We start from the raw sequence: 20348 nt of genomic DNA, 5'->3' as shown, positions 1-20348 counted from the left end.
GTCTTGTAGACCCATATTCAATAGTCTGGGAATTCTGACATTGCCCTCACAGTATATATTTTCTTTAATGTCGTTTGTTGTTAGCAATATTAGCCTATTCCCAAGAGTTAGCAGCTTTCACTCAGTTAATACTAGGCAGAAATGTAATCTGCATGTGGAATACACTTCCTTGACTCTTGCGCAGAAAGGAGTGCAGTATCCTGCTGCATCCATTTTCAATAAGCTACCACAAGAACTCAAAATCTTAGCAGTAGCCCAAACTCTTAAGTCTAAACTGAAGAGTTTCCTCATGGCTCACTCCGTCTATTCTGTCGAGGAGCTCCTGGAAGATCTAAAAAATTAAGCAAATTCCAGTGTTAAATTGTTGATTTTCTTCATTTAAACCTTACTTGTCACCTGAATATGTGTTTTTATATTTCATTTTGTCTCTTTCTAATATCGTGTTATAATTTCAGGTATCGACTTGTTCCATGACCATGGAGACTTCTCCTTAATTTGGTCCGACGGAACATTAAATAAAATAAAATAAATCTCTCATTGTCAAAATCTATTAACAGAGCCCATTATTTCAGTGTGGGTTCACAACCATGTAATACCCATTGGCTGTGGCAGCAATTTTGAGATAACTTTATTTTGTGTTTAGAGCATTTCACAGTATTGTTAGAAGCCCAAGTTTCTGTACAAAGCGATACTACAGTAACCTCTTAATATTTTACTAAAACCACAACTTTTTCCACTGCTCCATCAAAAGGTTCAAATGATGCAGGACTCCATGGCTAAAAATAACCTATAGCTTATAATTAAACTCTAGTATGACATGTAGTCACAAATATTTAATTATTATCTCAAGAATAAAGTTAAGTAATTATATTTTTATCTCTCTGAGGGTATATGTCGACGGTCCAGGTACAAATTGAAATTCCCACACCACAGTGTCATAGCACAGCAATAGAGCAACCAAAACAAAATGACGCAGCCCCTTTCCACTCACTCAATGGGCTGCTCCTCTAGCAGCATGCTATGAAACTGTGGCATGTGTGTTTAAAATATGTACCAGGATGGCAGATATGTACCTGCAAATAGAATAAAAAATTAACTACATAATTTTCTATTACAGGTGGTGAATGGGAGTCATGCCCAGAGCCGGAGATTATTCCACAACTATCCCTTATCACTGCCCTTTATGTATTACCTATCTTCTGCCAAGAAGGTTGACTACATTTTAGACTCTATATGGATTGATTGATTATTAAAGTTAATAGGGACTGGATGGAGGGGGTCATCAGTCCCTTCTTAGTTTACAAATCAAAGCCTCTAATGGATTAAGTTAGGAGATACAGGTGAACAGGCAATTTTATTACTATCATCTGAGGCACCGAACTAGTTAGAAGTATATGCAAGGATAAGAAGTAATAAAACATAAAATGTTGCAAGGGAGGGTGACAGAAAACAAGTTGAAACCCCAGGGATAGTCCTGTGGTGGGAGGTCAATTTTTGCACCCACCCGACCAGCAAACCCTCAGTCACTGTAAAATCAGAATACTGTCTTCGCTGAATAATAAAAATGTAAAATAAGAAACAAATTATGGAAACAATGATCTGTAAAAAAAGCATACAGAGGTTGAAATAAGTAGATGTCGTGCAGGTCTACAATTCAGGGGCACATACACAATCAATTCAATCTTTAATCATTTCATCTTTGGTGCAAAACACAATGAGAAGAAGAATCAAGTTAAAATATCCATAAAAAGTAATAAACTACAGTGAGGTGACGGAGATGTGTGGGTCGAAAAGGCAGGGCTCCCCTCAGGACCTAGCATGTGGGAAGAAACTGGTTTCTGCAACCAACCTGATTGGGAAAATGACTTGAGACTTGGGAACAGAATACTCTTGGAGAGAGTTCTCTATGTATTCTCCATTAGAATTGATTGGGGGGGGGGGGGGGGGCGTAAAGGAGCAAATATTGATAGCTGAATGTGTTCCACATGCCACTGCAAAAGGGGTGGGAGGGGGGGGGCACTGTGTAATAAACATTGGTCAAGTTCTGTGATCCCTTGTTCTATTAGTTTACCTTGGTCAGATATTTTAACACCATCCCACAAAGGATTGTGGGTTTTGAAATCCTCCTGCAGGAGGAGAAGCAGGGGTAGCTGATAGATCAAGTTAACTATCTCTTCACATGCCAACTCCCTGTCTGGAGGGATGTAGACATTTCAAAGAGCAAAATCCATATGCATACAACCACAGCTATATGGAGTGAGTGGTAGTTTATTATTAAAAATGCCTGCGAAGTAGGGGTGCATGTTTCGCAGAACAGAGTTTCCTGAAAAGCAACACTTAGTACATAAAATTACAGACGGTATCTGAGACAGTAGATAAGATGATAATGGTCTCACTTCAAACTGGCGGTGAAACTAACAATTACTACTCCACTGAATGCAGGGCTAATAATCCTGAATTAATTTTAAGCAAACTTTGATACTGCATGTGCAGACACTTATAACAAATAGGTACTCTGCAGGGTTTGAATATCTTTGGTTGACATGGTAACAGAATCAATTGTAGTCATTGATCAACACATATTACATGACTAAACTAAATACATTTCTCTTCTAAAGATATGAATTTGCAGCCACAATTCAAATACTAAAGTGGAACAATCCTGCATCAATTTATGTATTCAATTCTTTGGAGGTCAGCTAGGTATAATCCTTGGAACCAAGTAGCAAAATTCAATCTGAACACGAACTACACTACCGTCCCAAAATGAAGGCTGCACCACAAGGTAGTTGTATAATGCCATTTGCCTTTGGATTTTTCTGATCTTCTTCCTTCTATTTATTCTCCTTGCGGATTTTATCTCTGGTTGGGAGTTTCAAGATATACATCTGGAAGGGACACTGAACTAAATGCAATGGTGCCCATAGCCTGTTGTTCTATTAATTACTGGCCGACATCGAACTCTGCAAGGCAGTGCTCATCGGTCGAGTAGGACCACATAGAGGTTACCTTTCAGGATGGGGACGGGACGGTTATGAGTGTGAGGACTCCACTGCAGCAGGGGATGGGGAACAGAAGTCCTTAATACAGATATAGCGGAACAGGAGGAAGGGGATCATTTGCCCCCACAACCAGATGACTATCACGGCTTGCACTGGAGGAGATGTGAGTGCCTTTACCCTTGCATATTTGCAAAGTTTGTTGCCATTTGAATTTGATGATATTTCTCCTGTGGTTCCAAATACAAAAAACAGTGAAAAGCTTTGCACTCCGCTTTGCACTCCTATGTCTTTGTCTCCTCCTTTAAAATGAGGAACTTCAAAGACCAAAGGATTGCCCTCCATCGCTGATACATATTGGCACCTGGTCTCGTTCAACAATTAAAGCATTAGCTGGAAAGGTGGAATGTATGGCTTTTACCTCAAAATGGTGTACCACTACTTTTAACTTTTCAAGTAACATTCTCCCTTCAAAGGACAAAACAGAAGCGCCAATTTCCACTCTTTATCTGTTGGTCTTTGTTAGGTGTAGTAAATAAACTAGGTTTGTACACAATTCTTTGTGTGTCAGCCATGTGAAATCATGATACAAATTAACACCCTGGAGCATGTTGAGATGTCATAGTGACAGGTATGTCACTGAACTTCTTTATAAGGTGGGGAAGGGGGGGAGGGGGGGGGAGACATTGTATGGAACCACTTCATCTTTTACTAATTTATGCTAAACATTTTCATTTTCAGAAAGAACCCACCATGAGAACGGGTACAAACAAGGTATTGAGGGAAGTTCAGCACTGCCAAAGAAGGGGAAAATCTTGAACTCATACCTTTCTGTGTTGAAACAATATATTCTCTCTGGTGAAACTGCTGGATTTCAGTGGTCATCAGTGTGAGATTCTCCCCATGGGTGCCACCTCACTGCAGCAACAGCTACCCAGCATGGTAATCGTTATCCAAAATACCCGTGCCCCAAACTCGAAAGGTATATAATCCTTGGCAGGCATAAATAGTGTCCTAGCACCAACACAGTGTTGTCAAAGGCTGTGACTAAGCAGGTACCTGACAACCTCCCCCAGGTCATGTAATTTGTGTAAATAACGGACCACTGATTTGCGTAAGCAGCAATGGCGTCCAATAGCAACCGAGGTGTGTTCCATAGGATTTACATCAAACAAATTTGATAGCCAAGACATCAACATGAATTCACTATAATGCTCCTCATACTGCTGTAACATAGTTCTGGTTCTGAGACGTGGACAACAGGCTATTTTCCCATGTTAAAAACATGGTTTGGATGTTGTTATTTTGATTCATTATAACATTTAAATAGCATTTAAGATCAATATTCTCACAAAATATCTGAGAGTTTTATGTAAATAAAGCAAAAATATCATTAAATATCAAGATATGGTCAGATGATTGAAAATGCTCCGTTGCTGACTAATGCTCTGTGCTGTCACAGACTAGGAATAAGACAAAGCTATATGGGTGTTATAGGTGCCTTAAATGAAGTTACGAGGTTTTTATGTACTTTTTCTGCAAACAGTTTATTTACTTAGTGATGGAAAAAATAATTATAGCTTTTTTTTTCAGCTTTTAAGTAACATAAGAAAGGAATTGTGTGAATGCTGATAGTGGAAGTCTTGCAAAAGTTAATACATTTATACTTCACCCATTTAGAGCTCCCTGCAAAATCATTAAACTCACTCAAAACTAAGGAACTATAGAATTTTTGCAAATGTGTCTATATATTATAACTAGATTGTCAACTGTCAGTCATGAGCTATGGCCCAAAGCGCAATAAATTATTCTTGGCAAAACTTAGTGCGGATTTCCTGTGTTTAACACACATAGGAGAGATACTGCCTCTAGCAGGCGATTGGTGGTGCAATGGGTAGTGCATGAGACAGTGGATAAATAGGACACGTGTTTTTAAAAGTTCTACATGAAATACAAAAATAGTGTTAGCAAGATCAGATTGTAGCAGTTGTTTCAATTGTGGGATGTATTATATATAGCTTCACATTAGTCGTAGTCTGAGAAATGGACAACAGAGGATAAATGCATAATAGTGGGAGAGCACATTTCAAGGGGCAAGTTAACATTAACTTCGCAGTGAAACACAAAAATTAAGTTGGTGAACTTGTGCATCAATGTAGTGGCAATTTACCAGTACAGTGCAACCACATTTTATGCATCTTCTCATTCTATAGAACACTCAAAAACATCTTTCCAGAAGTTTTCATAGATGTATTTGAACAGATGGTACTACACATCATTTGTAACCCATTTTCTGAAACGTAAATTCCAAAACAAGACAGCACTGTGAATTAACACTATGAAAGTAGGAGCAGCGAGCTAGCTAGTGATGTCGCAGGCATCACATGACTTGAACGGAGCGTTTTAGTGGGCTTTCAAATTATTTGGATTTCATTTTGATTTTTATAAAATATTACTGATATTCAAGGGGGAAAAGCATGTTAGGAGCATAAAATGAGGTAAATGATCATTTAAGATGATTTCCAGGAAACAGTCAAACATCCTATTATACTCCTGAAAGATGACATCGCTGTTGGGGAAGACATCAAGCATGAAGTGATGCTGGTGGTTCGTAGCTGTCAGTGTGTCTTCAATTACTACCATAGGTCCCATGCAAGTGCAAGAGAATGTTTCCCATAGCATAAAGCTGTTCCCACCAAATTGCATCCGTTGCACCCTGCACATTTCGAGCCACTGTTAACCTCGATGACAGCGTTTCTGAAGACAATAATTGACCTAGTGTAATAGGTTTGTTTATAAATAATTACCAGTCACAATTACCTTTATTTACTTTTCGCATGTCGCATTCCAGGAAACGGTACCAATTTTCAAGTGCGTTTTTTGTGTGCATTATGCCATATCTATGTAATGTTGTCAATGTGAGAGAGAGTGCTTCATTTAGTTGACGTTACTGCAATATAGAAGAAACACATGAGTTTTTAGTTGGTTATCAATCTTTTTATGAAGTTAATGGTGAAATTTAGAAGAATTTGTACTTGCAGTTTTCTTCTGGTCCATTTGTGCACACACTAAACATCACACGCATGTTGCTGTACCCTTTAAACATTGAAAATATCTTACATAAACAAAACAGTTACAAAGGTTTTCCTACAAGTAGTCCACAGAGATAACATTATAGGTCTTCCACAGAGTATGCTGTGCTTTAGTACAGAGGTTATTTATCTTAACAATTTGGATCATAATTCACGTATATCGATTTTACAATTGTGCTTATTTCTATGTGTTACTATTTTTATCTAATTATACTATCAAAACATCTGAAGAAATTCACTTTTGAGTTTTTTGTTTAATATTTTATCTTTATATTTTCTGTAATGTGAATATATCTCCAGTTTTTCTAGCAAATCCATTTTATGTCCTTAATTAGGCGGTGGAGTACACTGACATTTTACTCTATTTTTCCAAATGGGTGTCCTGCATTATATATGTGTGTTGCTATGGCTGATAAATTCGACAGTCTCTGTGTGTGAAAGTTTCTTGTGTTTCATAAGATTCTTTTGTATTACTGTTACAGCTTCTTGTGTGGGTATGTTTGAGTAAAGCTTGGTGATGTCAACATACCCATACAAGAAGCTGTAACAGTAATACAAAAGAACCTTATGAAATGCAAAAAAACTTTCACACACAGAGATTGTCGAATTTATGGAACTCCTTCAGCTAACCGTAAGTTACAACCACTTTACCTTTAATGGCAACATTTATGAACAACCAGAAGGCTTATCAATGGGATCATATATATCTGGTATCATAGCTGACATACATAAACCACCTACAACAAAATTATTTAACAGGCAAGAACCTTGCCTAAAGAAAATTGAGTTTTATAGGAGACATGTAGATGACACACTGCTGTTAGTGAAAGAGGATATCAAAGACATCACAGACATTCTAAATTACTTCAGTAATCTACAAGAGAAAGTTAAATTTACAGTGGAACATGAACAAAATAGGAGCATCAACTTTCTGGACCTAAATATTACAAGATACAACACCACATGCACATTCAAAATTTATAGGAAAACTGCAATGACCGATACCACAATCCCTCCAACCTCATGTCACCCAAATATCCATAAACAGGCAGTATACAAGCCAATGCTCCATACGACAACCAGAATACCATTGAACCAAGAAAACATGCAACATGAAATAAACACAATGAAAAGATTGGAGTTGCCAATGTTACAATGTTTCCATGGTTGACATAATCCTAGAAAAAGTGAAACAAGACCCAGGTGCAAACTGCACCACAGAAGAAAAAGAGAAAAACAAATGTATATCTAGTATCCCACACATTGGCAATGTATCACAGAAGATGCAAATATTTTCAAAAATCACAAAGTAAAAATTGGGCTTTCTACATCTAATAAGCTATAACAAAAACTAATACATAATATAAAGTGTAATAATGATCCATATTGAGACTCTGGAATGTACAAGGTAGCATGCCACAAATGCTCCATTGTCTGCCTCGGACAAACAGGCCGAAATTTCAACACCAGGTACACAGAGCACACAAAAAATGCACTACATCAGCCATAGCAACACACATATATAACGCAGGACACCCATTTGGAAAAATAGAGCAAAATGTCAATGTACTCCATCACCTAATTAAGGACGTAAAATGGATTTGCTAGAAGAACTGGAAATATATTCACATTACAGAAAATATGAAGTTAAAATATTAAACAAAAAACTTGAAAGTGAATTTCTTCAGATGTTTTGATAGTATACTTAGATAAAAATAGTAACACATAGAAATAAGTACAATTGTAAAATCGATATAAGTGAATTATGATCCAAATTGTTAAGATAAATAACCTCTATACAGAAGCACATCATACTCTGTGAAAGACCTATAATGTTATCTCTGTGGACTACTTCTAGGAACATCTTTGTAACCATTTTGTCTATGTAAGATATTTTCTATGTTTAAAGTGTACAGCAAGTTGTGTGTGATGTTTAGTGTATGTGAGACCCTGCACAAATGGACCAAAATTCCTCTAAATTTCACTACTAACTTCACAAAAAGATCGATAACCAACTAAAAACTTGCGTGTTTCTTATATGTTGCAGTAAAGTCAATGAAATGAAGCAAACTCTCTCACATTGAGAACATCACATAGGAATGGCCTAATACATACAGAAAACACACTTGAAAATGGGTATCATTTCCCGAAACATGTCGCCTGAAAAGTAAATAAAGAAAATCGTGACTTATAGCAGAAGAATTATTTATAAAAAAAACCCTATTGCTTTCACAGTCGCAGGCTTTCAAAACCATTTATAATTGATCAAATCAGATGACCTAGTGTAGGAAATATGTAATTCAACTGAAGAGCCAAAAAGTTTGCATTGGTTGGACGTCGAGTCCTGATGGTCCCTTGCCCACAGCAATCTTAACTGACGAAGTCGCTGTGTTAACATGTGAACATGTAGGGGTGGTTTGTTGTGGAGCACCATGTTCAACTATGTAGGATGAATATTGTGCTCCGAAATGTGTGCATTAACTAGCTTTGTGCTCTTTTGACACAGATGCCACAGAACACCAATTATCCTACTTTACAGAGCAGACACTCCTCTGAGCCCCACGTTCTGTGAAGAGTCATGGACATCCAACAATTTAGTGCATAGTGGTAGTGTCACTCCTCCTACCTCTTTCTGTAGATGGTCACAACAGTAGTACATGAACATTCTACCAGCTTTGCCACTTTCGAGACACTTGTTCACAGGCTCTGCATAATAATAATCTGCTCTTTGTCAAAGTCACTTATCTCAATGGATTTCCCCCTTTGAAAGCCATATTGTCATTATGGTGACCCCCAACTGTGTCTGCTCCACCCCCTTATATGCTTTTGTTACTGTGTCACATGCTAGCAATGCCACCAGGCGTCATCCAGTGTAATGGCAGGCAGTGGTTTTGGTTTAGCAGTGTAATTTCTGGTTTCATTATACCTGCCACTAAACACCCTTCTGTGAACTCACTGTGTTCTTAAGCAATAATGTTTATGCCTTCTTTCATATTTCTTCTCTCTTTCAGATACTATCACTTTAAGGAAATTATGTCTCCTGAAGTAACATTAAAAAACTCAAATTTCATCACATTTTCATGGAAGAGAAATTTGTTGAGAATGATTAATAATTCTAGTGGACTTACTATGACTTTACAGCCATATTGAGTGAGAGAGTGCACCAATTAAGGTATCTGGAAAGCGTAGAGTTCAAATTTTTGCCCAGCCACCCAACTCCATGTTTTCATTGGTTGCCCTAAATCATTTAATGTGGAAGCAAGACAATGGCCAAGCTTTATCATCACACCTGTCTTAATCATTGCTCCATTTCTGAGGACATTAATTTCAACATGATATAAAACTATCTTTGCATCGAACACTCTGTACTGAACAGACAACTTTTACATAAAGAAGATAATAGTCATTCAGAAAAAAAAAATTGCAACACCAGGGACTGCAAAAACAGTAACCATCAGTTACAGACCAACAAATGAAAACTAAATAATTAATTGCATAATCTAATTTAATTTAGATGGCATCTAACATTGAAAGTCCAAAGTTACAACACTGTTATTAAGACAAATATTGTCTGCCACCACTGAGCTGTGCCCTCTATAAGAAATTTGGATCTCTATAGTGTCACTAAGCATGTCAAAGATCTGTTCTTAATTTCAATATCAGGTGGAACTATGTTCCCATCCTCTTGATGGGATTTTCCTAGCTGGGAAACACTTTCAAAGCTATCATGTCATATTGCAAAAACAATTGAACTCATTTAACACTGAAATACTTCCTTTCTTCCTTTATCATCAAAATATCCCATTCAGCAACATATCTTTCCAAAGTTTCATGTCACATTCAGTTTGCACTCTATAATTTTCATAAAAATACACAGAAGAGCCAAAGAAACTGGTACACCTGCCTAATATCATGTAGAGACTGCAAGCACGCAGAAGTGCCACCACACATCGTGGCATGGACTCGACTAAGGTCTGAAGTAGTGCTATTGGGGGCTGTCCATAAATCCGTAAGAGTACGAGGGGATGGAGATCTCTTTTGAACAGCACGTTGCAAAGCATCCCAGATATGCTCAATAATGTTCATGTGTGGGGAGTTTGGTGGCCAGCAAAAGTGTTTAAACTAAAAAGAGTGTTCCTGGAGCCACTCTGTAGCAATTCTAGATGTGTGAGGTGTCACATTGTCCTACTGGAATTGCCAAGCCTGTCAGAATGAGCAATGGACATGAATGGATGCAGGTGATCAGACAGGATGCTTACACATGTGTTACCTGTCAGAGTCATATCTAGGCGTATCAGGGGTCCCATATCACTCCAACTGCACACATGCCACTCCATTACAGAGCCTCCACCAGCTTGAACAGTCCCCTGCTGACATGCAGGGTCCAGGGATTCATGAGGTTGTCTCCACACCCATACAAGTCCATCAACTTGATACAATTTGAAACGAGACTCGTCTGACCAGGCAAAATGTTTCCAGTCATCAACAGTCCAATGTCTGCGTTGATGGATCCAGGCGAGGCATAAACCTTTGTGTCATGCAGTCATCAAGGGTACACGAGTGGGCCTTCGGCTCTGAAATCCAATACTGATTATGTTTCATTGAATGCTTTGCACACTGACACTTGATGGCCCAGCATTGAAATCTGCACCAGTTTGCAGTTTCCTGCAAGTGAAGTGTACATCAAATTCAAATCACAAGGAAGTCTGCATAACAGATGCACTACCCCAGGTTGTAACTAATGACGAATCCAACATTACATCTTGTAATGCGTTTGAAGATAGTATTCTGGGAAGTCCCAGTATTTGCACAGTAAAAAAAAAAAGGAATATGATGAAATGATTTATGAGTTTTTCAACAAGTATTGCTAGTATGGAACATTAAATGTAAATTCTCCTCTGAAATTGGGAAACAGAAAGAATTGAAATTATTTCTACAAAAGTACCACATACCAGTTTTAAGAGTCAAGAGTTTTAGATTAGACTGTAGCTGATATGCAACATTACAGAATTTATAACGGAAACCAGCACTATCAACAATATAAAACATGCCAAGTTTTGAGAAACATGTAAGTTGAGAAGGAAAATAAATTTAAGAATAAATGCAAGGAAATATCAAGCACACTTACAAACAAAAGTAGACAGTGAAAGATTGATCAACATGTGTAAAATGTTCCAGTTAAAACTGATAACTCATTTTCACAAACTACAAAGAGAAGGCAAACAAACATGCCTTCAAATCCAAATCTACAAGAATTTCAACTGGATCACACAGCAATGTCATAAAGAAATATCAAGTAAATTATAGATGTTTAAGTGTTCAGAACTAGGGAATTTGATTCCGATCATTATCCTCTTGATGATTAAAATAAAATTTCTCCCACCTAAACCAAAAAAGAAAATCTAGAGAATAATCGGACACAACCCTCAAAGCCACAAACAATCCAGAGCTAATAGAGAGCATCATGACTGTTACAGGGATTAGTGATCACAAGCTCGTTGTAGCTAGGCTCAATACTGTTTCTTCCAAATCCACCAGAAACAAACGCAAAATAACTTTATTTAAAAAAGCAGATAAAGTGTCACTAGACGCCTTCCTAAGAGACAATCTCCATTCCTTCCGAACTGACTATCCAAATGTAGACAAGATGTGGGTCAAATTCAAAGATATAGTAGCAACAGCAATTGAGAGATTCATACCTCATAAATTGGTAAGAGATGGAACTGATCCCTCATGGTACACAAAACAGGTCCGAATGCTGTTGCAGAGGCAACGGAAAAAGCATGCGGAGTTCAGAAGAAGAAATCCCGAAGATTGGCTAAAATTTACCGAAATTTGGCACGGACTTCAATGCGAGATGCCTTTAATAGGTTCGACAACGAAACAATGTCTTGAAATTTGGTAGAAAATCTGAAGAAATTCTGGTCATATATAAAGTACACAAGGGGCGTGACACAGTCAATACCTTCGCTGCACAGTGCCGATGGTACTGTTACCGACGACTGTGCCGCTAAAGCGGAGCTATTGAACGCAGTTTTCCGAAATTCCTTCACCAGGGAAGACGAATGGAATATTCCGGAATTTGAAACACGAATAGCTGCTAGCATGAGTTTCTTAGAAGTAGATACATTAGGGGTTGCGAAGCAACTCAAATCGCTTGATACGGGCAAGTCTTCAGGTCCAGATTGTATACCGATTAGGTTCCTTTCAGATTACGCTGATACAATAGCTCCTTACTTAGCAATCATATACAACCGCTCGCTCACCAATAGATCTGTACCTTCAGATTGGAAAATTGCACAGGTCGCACCAGTGTTTAAGAAGGGTAGTGGGAGTAATACATCGAACTACAGACCTACATCATTGACATCGGTTTGCAGTAGGGTTTTGGAGCATATACTGTATTCAAACATTATGAATCACCTCAAAGGGAATGACCTATTGATCGTAATCAGCATGGTTTCAGAAAACATCGTTCTTGTGCAACGCAGCTAGCTCTTTATTCGCACGAAGTAATGGCCGCTATCGACAGGGAATCTCAAGTTGATTCCGTATTTCTAGATTTTCGGAAAGCTTTTGACACCGTTCCTCACAAGCGAATTCTAATCAAGATGCGGGCCTATGGGGTATCGTCTCAGTTGTGCGACTGGAGTCGTGATTTCCTGTCAGGAAGGTCGCAGTTCGTAGCAATAGACGGCAAATCATTGAGTAAAACAGAAGTGATATCAGGAGTTCCCCAGGGAAGCGTCCTGGGACCTCTGTTGTTCCTGATCTATATAAATGACCTGGGTGACAATCTGAGCAGCTCTCTTAGGTTGTTCGCAGATGATGCTGTAATTTACTGTCTAGTAAGGTCATCCGAAGACCAGTCTCAGTTGCAAAGTGATTTAGAAAAGATTGCTGTATGGTGTGACAGGTGGCAGTTGACACTAAATAACGAAAAGTGTGAGGTGATCCATATGAGTTCCAAAAGAAATCCGTTGGAATTCGATTACTCGATAAATAGTACAATTCTCAAGGCTGTCAATTCAACTAAGTACCTGGGAGTAAAAATTACGAACAACTTCAGTTGGAAAGACCACATAGATAATATTGTGGGGAAGGCGACCAAAGGTTGCTTTTCATTGGCAGGACACTTAGAAGATGCAAAAAGTCCACTAAAGAGACAGCTTACACTACACTCATTCGTCCTCTGTTAGAATATTGCTGCGCGGTGTGGGATCCTTACCAGATGGGATTGACGAAGGACATCGAAAGGATGTAAAAAGGGCAGCTCGCTATGTATTATCACGTAATAGGGGGGAGAGTGTGGCAGATATGATACCCGAATTGGGATGGAAGTCATTAAAGCAAAGACATTTTTCGTTGCGGCGAGATCTATTTACGAAATTTCAGTCACCAACTTTCTCTTCCGAATGCGAAAATATTTTGTTGAGCCCAACCTACATAGGTAGGAATGATCATCAAAATAAAATAAGAGAAATCAGAGCTTGAACAGAAAGGTTTAGGTGTTCGTTTTTCCTGCACGCTGTTCGGGAGTGGAATGGTAGAGAGAGAGTATGATTGTGGTTCGATGAACCCTCTGCCAAGCACTTAAATGTGAATTGCAGAGTAATCATGTACATATAGAACCCAGTACAGCCAATATTGTACATTTAAAAAAAAAAAAAAAAAAAAGCCCACACAGAGAAGAATTTGACAGAACTAAAAAGGTAATATTGATATGAAATCCAGATACGTATTACTAAAGAAACAGAGAAAACAGGAGGACTGGCCAAAGAATAAAAAGAAGACATGTGACATGAGGAGCATGAAGAAGCACTGGAACCAAGAGCTCAAAAATGATGATGTTACAATAGAACAGCTAGAGCAAATCAGACAACAAAAGAAAGAAACACAAAAAAAATAATCCAAACAATCACAGGAACATTTGAAAACTCTCAGCCTTTAGAAATACTAGAAACGTACAGCAAAAATAATGCTAGAAATTGTTACAAAACTGTTAAACACTTACTTGAAGGATATTTAGTATTTGTTTCAAAGATAATAATAATGGTAAAACAAGGTTAAATAACAGGAAAAATTGTGAAATAGTAGTAACATTTTTTGACAAGATCTTAAAACTGTATAGTTCCAACAGTTAAATTGGAATTCCAGCAATACCAGAAAATCTTGAGGCAGATTTGCCGCCATCAATAAAGGTAGAAATTCATGAAGCAAACAAATCACTCAAAAACAAAAGAGCAAGACTCGATTACAGCAAAATTACTGAAATGATCAGAACCAAAGAGTATTAGTGATCTGCACTGGCCTTCTGAGAGCATCTGGAAAATGGTAAAGATTTCAGGAAAGTGGAAAATAGCATTAATCCACCGATTACGTAAGACAGGAGTCAAAATGAAGTGTCAACGATTAGAAGAGTATCACTTTTGCCAGTAGCATGCAAAATATTATCAAACTTCTCCTAAACTGGTGGTTCCCAACCTAGGGTTAATAACACCTTAAGGGGTAAAATGAAGTTTTCTCAGGGGTCACGATACTAAATATTTTTTAAAACACCGTTTGTTGCTGTTTCATGACTGTAATACTGTTTACACTACCAATAATTACATTTTTTTCAATTGCTGACATTAATGTGTGACAATGAGGTGGAAGTTACAGCTTCTGAAACAAATGTAATAATATCTTCCTCAGGTAGTCCACCCATTACACGCATACTTTGTGCCATGCATCTACCACAGTAAAACTGAGACACGTCACACATCCTTAAATCTCTCATGAAAACATCTTCTCTGAGATGTAGGTAGTTCCCACAATGAACTAAAAATTGCTTCATTATTTACCTCTCAACAGATAAATGAACTAATAGACAGCATAATAAAACTAACTATGTAATGACTACTACATTGCTGTAATACCTACACATTATTATTATTATTATTATTATTATTACTACTACTACGACTGTTATTGTTATTATTATTATTATTATTATTATTATTAGCAGTGGCCGGACACAATGCGCAGACAGCCTGAAATCTTTCAGTTTCTATAAGGAGATCGTTAATCAACCGATTTACAAACACTAAGTATAGGGTACACATTTTAACTTGGTGTATTTTGAAAGGCAGTGCAGAGTATGCGTGTAGAAGTGCTGCCACGGAGAGGAGTAATGCAGAGGAAGCATGTCTTGTGTCTTGCAAGCAGTGTGTACCATCAGTGTGAGCTTTCTTTTCTGAGAAGGAGTTGTAGGTAGCACTTGCAATGCCCCAGGAATTGCTTCACACACACACACACACACACACACACACACACACACACACACACACACACACACCACATGTTTCACATTCTGACTTACGCAATCTGCAATCTATTTTATTACAGGTCTACAGTATTTCATCATTTTTTGTAGAAACTCTATACAAATATCATGCATAGCAGTACAGATTACTAGGTATGCACCCAAAGAGGAGAAAATACTGTATATATTTCTGGAATTATAAAGCTTACAAATGCATGCCTTGCAATAGTAATGAAAGAAAAAAACAAAATGCAGTTACATCTGAAGACTTGTTAAGAATGTGCGTCAAATAGGGTCTCACACCTAACCCCACAGCATAATAAATAAATTCGAAAAGCTATTTCATCCTTTTATGCAGGAAGGTTATCTCTGAACATTAAGTAACGCCTATTGTAGTTATTACTTACTTATTGATTTTTGAAGGACTGTCTGTGAGATCAATGAATGCAACTGTCTTTGGTACAGTTCTTGCCACGCGTTTTGAGTGTCTGGGTGTCATAATGCCATCAGCTATAACCTTCTGCAAAAGGGAACACAAATGTAGTAAGAGCAAGTACATTCTTATGAAGGCATCAGCATGGTACTTGGAAAGTAAATTAAATATGAACTATTTCATCATAGATTTCAGCATTAGCTCACAGTGTAATAGATAACCCAATTTTCTGCTTCATTCCCATACATTCAACAGCATCATACACAAAAACTAGTATTAAATTAAACTATATTCAAAACTATGGCTAGTTGATTTCACCACCAACATTTTTATATCTATGACAAAGTCTCTCAGATAATTTGTGATAATTTTTTTTTATACTTCAAACGTATTTATCAGTCTATCAGAATAAATAGAGGAGAAAACCGAGATTCACAAGAAAGTATTTTAAGAAGTCAAAGCAAGGCAATGTTAAATCACTGTCTGGTACCTAGTACTTTAATAACATAGTTTATTAACGAAGATGGTAATGAGTTCCAAGGCCATGGCAGTTTGAAATCTGCCTTTTTGCATGCAATAAATGTTTGTTTACTGTTTTTTCTCCAAATCACTGTTCTTACCCAGAGCTGTTCTGGATTTTTATAATGGAGAATGAATTTTAGGCATAATTAGTTCCTTTACATTGATCTTCAGTTCTACAATACCTGCACTTTTTAATGCTTTTGAGTGCATTTTCTTTTTCACTGTTAATTTTCTTAATACGACAATATTATGAAAAGGATAGTTGCTACTCACTATACAGTGGAGATGCTGAGTCACAGATAACTGCCTGAGACTGTAGTCATGTGTGTAAGAAGTTGCATTTGCGTAAGTGTGTGTGTGTGTGTGTGTGTGTGTGTGTGTGTGTGTGTGTGTGTGTATTTTTGACGACGACCTTGTTGGCTGAAAGCTTATTTTGTGACAGTCTTTTTGTTGTGCCTATCTGTGACTCAGCGTATCTGCAATACAGTAATTAGCAACTACCCTTTTTATAATATTGTTACATCCTAGATTTTCCATTGTTTGATTGTCTTAATTTTAGGTACATTGTTTCAGAGCTGGGTTGGCCTATCACATGATCACTTCACATCACTTGAAATGTGATTGTGAAATACATGTTTCTCCAGTTATATTATGTACACACTCTTGAGTAGTATAAGATGTTTACTTGTGAAAGAAATAGCTGATCATTGATCACCTGTACATCAGACATTGCTGCAAAGTACTGCTCAGTAAATTATTGTACCAGATTATTATGACAAACTAATGAAAATAAACTGTGATACAGCAATGGGCACCCACATGGCACCACTCTATACACACCTATTCATGAACCATATAGAGGAATCCTTCCTAACCGCACGGAATCCTGAACTCCTCACATGGTACACATTCACTGATGACATCTTCATGATATGGACTAGGGATCAGGACAACCTGTCCACATTTCTCCAGAACATCAACACCTCCCCTATTTGCTTAACTTGGCCCTCCTCAATCCAATAAACCACCGCCCTCGATGTTGACCTCCGCCTCAAAAATGGCTACATCATTACCGCTATCCATAACAAACTTACCAATCATCAGCAATACCTCCACTTCGACAGCTGCAATCCATTTAATAATAAGAAGTCCCTTCCATACAGCCTAGCCACTCACGGCTGTCACATCTTCAGTGACCAGCAATCTCTCTTGAAATATACCAAGAGACTCACCGAACCCTTCACAGACTGTAACTAACCTCCCAACCTAGTACAGAAAGAGGTCTCTTGTGACTTATCTCTCCAGTCAGCCATTGCCTCCCAAAGCCCACCATTCAGTCACAGAGGAGCATTCCCCTCATGATTTAGTACCACCCAGGACTGGACTAACTGAATCACATTCTCCACCAGGGTTTTGACTACTACTTGTTGTGCCCTGAAATGAGGAATGTTCTACCCACTATCCTCACCATCCCCCCACAGTGGTATTCCACCATCCATCGAACTGACACAATATCCTTGTCCATCTCTATCCCACCTCTGCTCCCAAACCTTTGTCCCATGGCTCATATCCCTGCAACAGACCTAGACGCAAGACCTGTCCCATACATCCTCCCACTATTACCTATTTCAGCACTGTCACAAGCATCTCCTGCCCCCATCAAGGGCAGGGCCACCTGCAAAAGCAGCCAGGTGATCTACCAACTAAGTTGCAGCCACTGTGCGACTTTCTATGATGGCATAACAACTAACAAGCTGTCTGTCCACAGGAATGGCCATCACAAAACTGTGGCTATGAGACAGCTGGACCACCCAGTTGCTAAGCACACTGCCCAACACAATGTTCTTAATCTTAATAACTTCTCCACAGCCTGTGCTATGTGGTTCCTCCTTCCTACCAACACGAGCTTTTCTGAATTTTGCAGGTGGGAACTCTGCCTGCAATGTATTCTATGTTCCCGTAACCCTCCTGGCCTCAATCTTCAGTAATCATAGTTCACATATCCTATCCCCTTCCCTGTTTTCACTCTAGTACGACACAGTCTTCAATTCCAACTTCCAACTGCACCCAAAGTTACTAACTTCTCTCCTCCCCACCCCCCGCCCTCCTCTGGATCTCCCAACTGCACCCAGCTGACCTATCTCTGTCCACCTTGTTCCCGTATGCTCCCATAAGCAGTACTTTATCATTCCCCGTCCCTACACTACCATCCCTCCCCCTCCCCACCCTAGGCTCATCCTTATCCCCACAATCCAGACTGCTTCTCCCATCATGTACAGTTCCTCACAACCTGACCTTGGCAGCCATGACAGTGGTCATGTGTATGTGAGCTGTTTTGCGTGAATGTGTGTATGTTGTCCATTTCAGAATAAGGCCTTCTGGCTGAAAGCTGGTGTGTTAATTGTCTTTTTGTTGTGCCTGTCTGGAACTCAACATCTCCTCTATATGGTGAGAAGCAATTTACCCTTTTCGAATATTGTCATTATTCCAGCCTGGATTTTCAATTTTTTAGTGAAAAAACGAAAATTGTCAAGTTTATCAATACGGACAAACTGCAGGGTAAGTGATACAACACAGATTTGAAACTCATTGTGTTGCATAGAATTACTAAATAACATACTGTGATTCAGTATGTTTACTGGGATTTTCAAGAACTGGCTTTAAATGATTACTCCAAGGATAAACTACAACCCCTATGTACTGCTCACATAGGGATTGTGAGGATATGATTAGAATAATTACTGCAGGCACAGAGGTATTCAAACAATTATTCTTCCTGTGCTCCAAATGTGAATGGAATATGAGTCAGTTCAAAAAATTCCGGAACAGTTGTAATTTTGCACCAATGGTGTGTGGGGGCGAAATGCGATTGACATCCCTGCACATGCCTGTGTTTAATGTGTAAATGCCGGAAGTTCCATTATTGTATGTCTGTTAGTTATTGTTCAGTGTTGTATTGAGAAAAACGTTGTGTTGCACATTTTGTGACTTTCGAGTGGCATAGTTAGAAGAGCAATGTGTCTGCATTAAATTCTGTGTGAAATTCAAGAAAACCTTTAGAGATGCATAAAATGATGCAGGAAACCTATGGTGATGAGTGCTTAAGCAATACTCAAGTGTTATGAATGGTTCACATTGATTAAAAATGGCCAGATGAAAGTTAAAGGTGACCTTCGTTCAGAATGCCCTTCAGTGTCTACTGACAATGCTCACGTCAGGAACGACAATGACATTGTGCGTGCCAATGACTATTCAAGAGATTGAAGAAGAATGTAACAGTTCAGTTGGATCATGTCATGAAATCCTAACACAGCATCTTAGAATGCATTATGTTGCTGCCAAGTTCATCTGATGGTTCACGAGTCATGTGCTGCCTCATCCTCTGTCCTCTCCAGAACTTGCCCCTGGGGACGCCTTTCTTTTATTTCCAAAGTTGAAAACTCAATTGGAAGGATGAAGATTTGCAAAGATAGACAAGACAGAAGAAAATTCGAAGACTGCTTCACGTGATCCAGTAATAAACTTATCAAAACTTCTTCTGGAAGCGGAAATGACGTTGGGGGTTGTGTATCAATTGGGAGGAGAGTATTTTGAAGGAAACCATGCACAATACGTAAAAGCTAAGCATAGAAAAAATTTCTGGGTGAAGTTTTGGGATTGTTTGAACAGACCTCTTAAGAAGAAACCTTAATAACTGGTACAACGGGGTGCACCCTCTGCCATACACCTCACAGTGGTTTGCAGAGTGAAGATGTAAATGTAGATGTATAATGCAATAGCAGAGGCATAGAATTACTCAGAGTTAAGAAAGTGTTGACTTAATTTAGAGTACATAAGTATAGCTTTCATGTTCCGAACAAAATTTCCGTTTTTCTTTGTATTTAGGCAAAACTTTGACTGCATTTACTAAAAAAAGAAAAAAAATAGAGAATTCTGATATAAATGATAATATAACCTTATGTAAAGTTTTTCGTTTAAAATACTTGATCAAACAGTGC

General features: G+C 38.3%; 1 protein-coding gene across 1 annotated transcript in view; it reads right to left on the bottom strand.

Moving 5' to 3' along the window:
• LOC126419276 (uncharacterized) overlaps positions 1-20348 on the bottom strand; it is a 38362-nt gene that overhangs the window by 3818 nt on the left and 14196 nt on the right. Inside the window, exon 2 of the mRNA XM_050086444.1 lies at positions 15803-15915. Within this exon, the coding sequence (XP_049942401.1) occupies positions 15803-15915 (113 nt within the window). The remainder of the gene's footprint in view (positions 1-15802; positions 15916-20348) is intronic.

This window comes from Schistocerca serialis, chromosome 9 (genome assembly GCF_023864345.2).
Source record: "Schistocerca serialis cubense isolate TAMUIC-IGC-003099 chromosome 9, iqSchSeri2.2, whole genome shotgun sequence".
NCBI lineage: Eukaryota > Metazoa > Arthropoda > Insecta > Orthoptera > Acrididae > Schistocerca > Schistocerca serialis.
Note: the sequence above shows the minus strand (reverse complement) of the source record. Positions and strands in the feature narration are given on the sequence as shown.